This window comes from Perca flavescens, chromosome 1, assembly GCF_004354835.1.
Source record: "Perca flavescens isolate YP-PL-M2 chromosome 1, PFLA_1.0, whole genome shotgun sequence".
NCBI classification, from domain to species: domain Eukaryota; kingdom Metazoa; phylum Chordata; class Actinopteri; order Perciformes; family Percidae; genus Perca; species Perca flavescens.
The window spans coordinates 31996709-32002391 of NC_041331.1; the positions used below are offsets into that span (position 1 = coordinate 31996709).

Consider the following 5683-nt stretch of genomic DNA (forward strand, 5'->3'; position numbering starts at 1 on the left):
CCTTTGCAGCGGCCCGGGTTCAAGTCCGACCTGCGGTCCTTTGCTGCGTGTCATCCCCCCCATCTCTCACCCACCTTTCCTGTCAATCCACTGTCACTATCTAATAAAGGGAAAAAATAAGCTTTTAATATAGTGGGGTTAATATGCAATATTTTGAAGCTACTGTAAAAATAGGTATATGGTGCATATAATACTAATACACCAGTGTGATACCATTATTTAAAAAATGTATTTAAAGTACAATACTTTATTTAAAATGTACTGTATGCAAAATTTCAAGTAAGTACTGTAGCTTAATGGCAGAGTTTATAATGTAGTGGCAATTGTGGCCTGTAGGCAAAATGTGAGTTCCCAGCACAGCTTATTTAGCAAAGATATTCCAAAGGTTAGGTCTTAGACAGCCTTTATATTTAGGACTCTCTTGACTCAGTTAGGTGTAACTTGAGCACTTGGATGGTCAGAGGCAAGACACCGAGGCAGACAGCAGAACATATCTTATTTATGACAATATGTCTGCATATGAAAGGAGGGCAGATCCTTTACCATGTTGACCTGCTGACACAAGAACCACAAACTCCATGATTGCTTCTTTTTTTATTATAAAAACAAAACAAAAAAACAGTGACAAATAAATAGACTAAAATAATGTAAAAAATATGTTTAAGAGATCTGTGTGGGGGGGGGAATGCCATAACAACAGTTTGTTCTAATTGCAACATGTATGAAGTCAGATTGGTCCCTGGTTTGTTAAATTGATATAAGAAACATTTCACAACATATCTAGCACCGCTGTGTTGTCGGGAGCGCTGTATCCGCTCTGACGACCCATGTGAATCACAGACATTTCACATGAATCCAGGACAGACTTGAAAACAATGAAACAACTGGATCAGCTAGAAAAGGGGCCACTGCTTACAGCTTCATTTCATATAAATATAATATATTAATTTATACATTGTACACTAGAATGGCTCTATAAACACATACAACTCAAGTAAACACATGAATAATAAAAAAAAAAAAAAAAAAAAAGGCAGCTGACAAATTGGAAAATCAAAAACCAAAAGCTGTGGGGAAATTGAAATGAAATCTTTCAGCTGCACATCTGAAAATACAAAACTTTAAGAGCAAGATGATGTTGTGCAGAAACCTGTGCTTTAGTACTTAAATATGCAAATAGATATGAAAGCTGATGTCACTCACTCCAAAATTTCTGAAGGCATTGAGATCTTTGTTACAATCTTAAGGAGCAAGTGACAAATAGTCAGTATTAATGTGTGTGTGTGTGTGTGTGTGTGTGTGTGTGTGGTCCAAGTATGTGCAAACATTCAGTTGATGACTTGAGATTACAACCCTGAATTCATTACAGATTAAGCCTGTTTTTGCAGCACTGACGTTAGAATTCAAATGTCTACTTAATTGTGCCACATGAAATGAGAACATCGAAGAGGATGTGTTTGGGATGTCGAGGGCTAGCTAGCGCACCAGGAGGAAGGTGAGTCCAGCGAGGCCCACACCAGCAGCAGCAAACAGTGCTGTCTTCATGGACGAGTCCTGACTCCCCTCTCTGGCACTGAGGGAGAATTTACAGAACCCCTCCTACAAGAAAAAAGAAATAAAAAAGAAATGGTTTAGGAACTTTGTTTACTAGCAAGAGAGACTTTACCTGCTACTTCCAGATTTATGCATATGCTGTAGGGGCTTGGCTGACGGCAATTATCCAATACATTTTGGAAAATATGACAGTCTCTGACAGCCCGGTGTTTCTCCACAAAGAAAAATATTTGCGCCTCGAGGGTGCCGCTGAGATCGGCAACTTTTCAAATATCCTGACAGCGCAGCAGTTCTTCAGTAAGAAAAATGTACTATGTCAAAACGTGTCAACCTTAAGTTATAGAAAACCGTGCCAGTTTGTCTCGATTATACAGAAATTATTTCATTTGGTAATTTTAATGAACTAATTCTATCTTATTCTGCTCCATTAGCAAGACAATAAGAATGGGTAAGCTACACGCTGTTGAGACCATCCAGCAGGCAGCTGTATATTTCTGCAACTTGTTTTCAGTCTGAAGCCACACATTCGTCCAGTGAGCGCACCTGCTCTCAGCTCCAGGTGTTTCACCGCTTTGCAGCTGCTTGTTGTTTTTTTTTAAGTCATACCATGCTGACTTTCAATATGGCTAATGACCAATTCAACACACAGAAGCTTTGATTACAAAGTCCATCTGGCTGAGCTGGTTATGTGTCTGTTGAAACCAGCTGCCAGCTGAAGAAAGGAGGGGTAAGTGTGTGTGTGTGTGTGTGTGTGTGTGTGTGTGTGTGTGTGTGTGTGTGTGTGTGTGTGTGTGTGTGTGTGTGTGTGTGTGTGTGTGTGTTTGGGCGGGGGCCAGGGCGAGCCCATTCACAAAAGCAGACATTCAACTGTAGTCGGATTTGGTTTGGTGAGGCTTCTGGGACCTTAGTCTAACCAGCATCCATCATAACTAGCCCTTCAAGGTTTTCCAGTGAAATAAGCCACAACGAGCAGGCTTAAAAATGATCTCGGCCCTTTTGATTTCCAGTGGTTAAACAAGGGTATACAGTCCATTGCTGCCTGACAACACAGCTTTTGTTTCACCGTTACAGAACACTTTGATAAAGCGGTTTGATTATGCCCCGAATTAACACCGCTGAGGGTCATCTTGTTGTAGAATACAGTCCTCACAATCTGGCCTATTGCTACTCTATAATTCATAAAAATCACAGCAGCCACATGAGACGTCTGATGTCTCATCAGCAAGCAGTAAAGTAAAAAAGGCTGAGTCTAAACTAAGCCCTGGCCATTTCTTTAGGCCACGTTTACACTAAGATCTGAATATTAACCTAAGCAGGAAACAATCGTGATCCTAACAAACTAGGTGGTTTCCAATGCCAAAAGTCTCACTTTTATTTCTTAATGTAATTTTATTTTTTTACAGTTCTGTTTTAAACTGGGTTACTGCCCAAGATACAATCAAAATACTTCTTATCTACAATGTTTGTGGTGACTCGGCTCTATAGTCCTGCATGCAAAAGTCATCAGTTTAGAAGCAGACATGTTGTTATAACCTACCCATCCGTCATTCTCCAGGAGCCAGTCTTTCTTCTCCTCTCCCAGGTAATCAGCTATGGTCTCTGCCAGCGCCCTGCAGTTTGCGGGATCCTGTCCCAGTTCCTGCCCCTGTCCGGAGTCCAGCCCCGGCTTCATGCCCTTCTGCTCCATCAGCTGTCTGGCCAGCACCCCAGTAAAGGTGAAAAGGGAAACAACCCTTCCCCAGTTCAAGTGTCCATCTCCCACCAACTCCTCCATCACCTTCCTGAGGCTGGAGCAGGGGTCCGGCCCACAGTGCTTCAGGAAGGTCTGAGCGAGGGTGTGGAAGCGAGCCTGGTGCTTTGTCTCCATGTCGTGGGCCAGGAATCTCATGGCAGCGGCTGACTCGCTGGGAGGTGGAGGGGCTGGCCGTGGGCTTGTGCAGCACAGGGACAGGTAGTCCTCTGCAAGTGCCAGGGTCTCTTTCCACAGCCCGTACATTTTCTACCAGAAAAAAAGAAGAAGAAGACATTTCACTTAAGGAGCCTGCTGACATGTGAGGTACAAGTCATTGTATTGCTACAAAGAACCACAAATATGGTTTGTTGATGTGACGGGAATAAAAGCATAACTAGTTCACGGCTGCAACTAACCAGTACTTATCAATTCATCAGCCAATTACCTACTCAGTTATTGGTTGGTCTATTAAACTCCAGACAACTGTGAAAATGCTCGTCATAATTGTTAATCGTTTTAAAGTTGGCATTTGTTTGACTTACTTTTTTTTTTTTAAACGATTAGTTGATTAAATTGTTTAATTTTCTGCCAATTGATTAAAGTTACCCAGAAGGTCTGCCTATAGTTCATAGTAATTACCTTCCCTTAGAAATAACGTATGGTATTCTTATATTACCACTGGTCATCTTCAGTTTTGTAAAACTAAAAATGTGCGAATAAAAAAAAAAAAAAAAAATGAATCATCGGTCATCAGGAGCTTCTGAATCCCGCTATATAATTTCAGCCAGGTGTCAAAATCAACTTGACAAAAGTAACGTTATGTTACCGATTGTTGAAGGTTAAAGGGGCTTTCACACCGCCGCGCGGTAACTCGCCGCCTCCAGTCATTTCGATTAGAAAGAAGGCGGCAGAGAGGAAGCGGTTTTGATCAAGGCGCTAGAGGTATGATTCGAAGCGGTTGCCGCCCATGTGAACGCGCACATATTCCGCTCTGCCGGTAACCGCAAGGCGGCAAGAACCGCTTTTAAAAACGCTAAGTTGCTTTTTAGGGGAACCGCTCTTGCAGGCATAGATATAGGATATATGTATATATCCATCTCTTGCAGGTAGGAGCCTGCGGCTGGCGGTTGCCGCACGGCGGTGTGAAACCCGCTTGGCAGCTAACAGCAACGCAAGCTAGCTGGCTTATGAACGGCAAAGAAACAGTAATGCGAGCCGGATGATGCTGGAGGCTAAACACAGTTACGTTAACGTAATAACCTATTAAACAGACAGCTATCGCTAGCTATATGACCACCGTAATAATTATCCGTTAGTTAAAGGTGAAATTCAGACCAGTTGTCTAGCGCAGCCGGCTGCCTTTTCTCCGCTAACTAACCGTTGATCTGTCACCAGAGCAATGGAGGACACAAAGGACCACATTCACACAGGCTATGATGAGCTAGCTAGCTCAACTACGAGAGCCACATCAGAAACATTACGCCGCTGTATGTCATTTTACAAACACCTCTGCGTGGTAAGAGTTTTACATGTCCAAAAGCACACCTATATAAGTAGGTTAAACATTGTTTTACGTGCGTAAAAGAAAGAAAAGCTTACCCTCCCAGCGATATCAGACTGCTCTCTGCACAATACAAACAGCGGAAGGAGAACCTTGCCATACTAACCGCTTCCCTTCAACTGGCTTCACATTTATCATCTGACTCCGCCTCCACAAAAAAACCCCGCAAAAGTCCCTTAATATTATATTAGATCGAACCGATACTTCTCCCACAAGAAAGCGAAAACACACTTTGTCAATATAATCTACCATGCAGTAAAAACCAACGGGGTTGCAATAATTGAAGCTAAACTAAGTTGTTGAAATGAATTGTCTGCCACAATATTTGTGGATTTTAAATGCATTCCACTGTTAATAAGGTCCTACTCAGCTTTGCAAAATGACAGGAGGCCAGGGGCCACAACATTAATAATAGTTATCAGATAAAATGAGTAAATATTAAAAGGCACATGAGTCATCTTTCTTTGAAATTCTTTATTCATTTATTAATTTCTTTAAAATTAACTGAGGTAGGCCTATATGCAGGGGACCTTCTAAGATTTGAGGACATAGGCTGTAGCTTGAACCTCTGTCGAGGGTCCGTGCTGGGGATCCTCCACTGACACTTAAAAAAATAAATAAATAAACAAGCTCCATTTTGATGTTTTTTATGAACATATTTACATACAAACCAACAAATGTCCCAGTGTGAATCAATTTATTTTCATTGTGAAAATAAATATTCTGCGGGGCGAGCTGTAAATTGAGTATAACTGGTCTTATTATAGTTGTATGAAAGCTGTCTCTGCCTGTATCTGCAAGTTGTCAGTAGCCTGCTCATACAATTCTAAAATGTC

The 5683-nt window shown here is 41.7% G+C and overlaps 1 protein-coding gene across 1 annotated transcript; it reads right to left on the bottom strand.

The window, feature by feature from the left end:
* Positions 1-627: 627 nt before the first annotated feature.
* Positions 628-4981, bottom strand: bcl2l10 (BCL2 like 10). Its single transcript, XM_028581042.1, has 3 exons — positions 4886-4981; positions 3092-3553; positions 628-1599 (listed from the first exon to the last, which is right to left on the bottom strand). The coding sequence occupies exons 2-3, from the start codon at positions 3548-3550 to the stop codon at positions 1477-1479; spliced, it is 582 nt and encodes a 193-aa protein (XP_028436843.1). The 5' UTR covers positions 3551-3553; positions 4886-4981; the 3' UTR covers positions 628-1476.
* Positions 4982-5683: the final 702 nt, after the last annotated feature.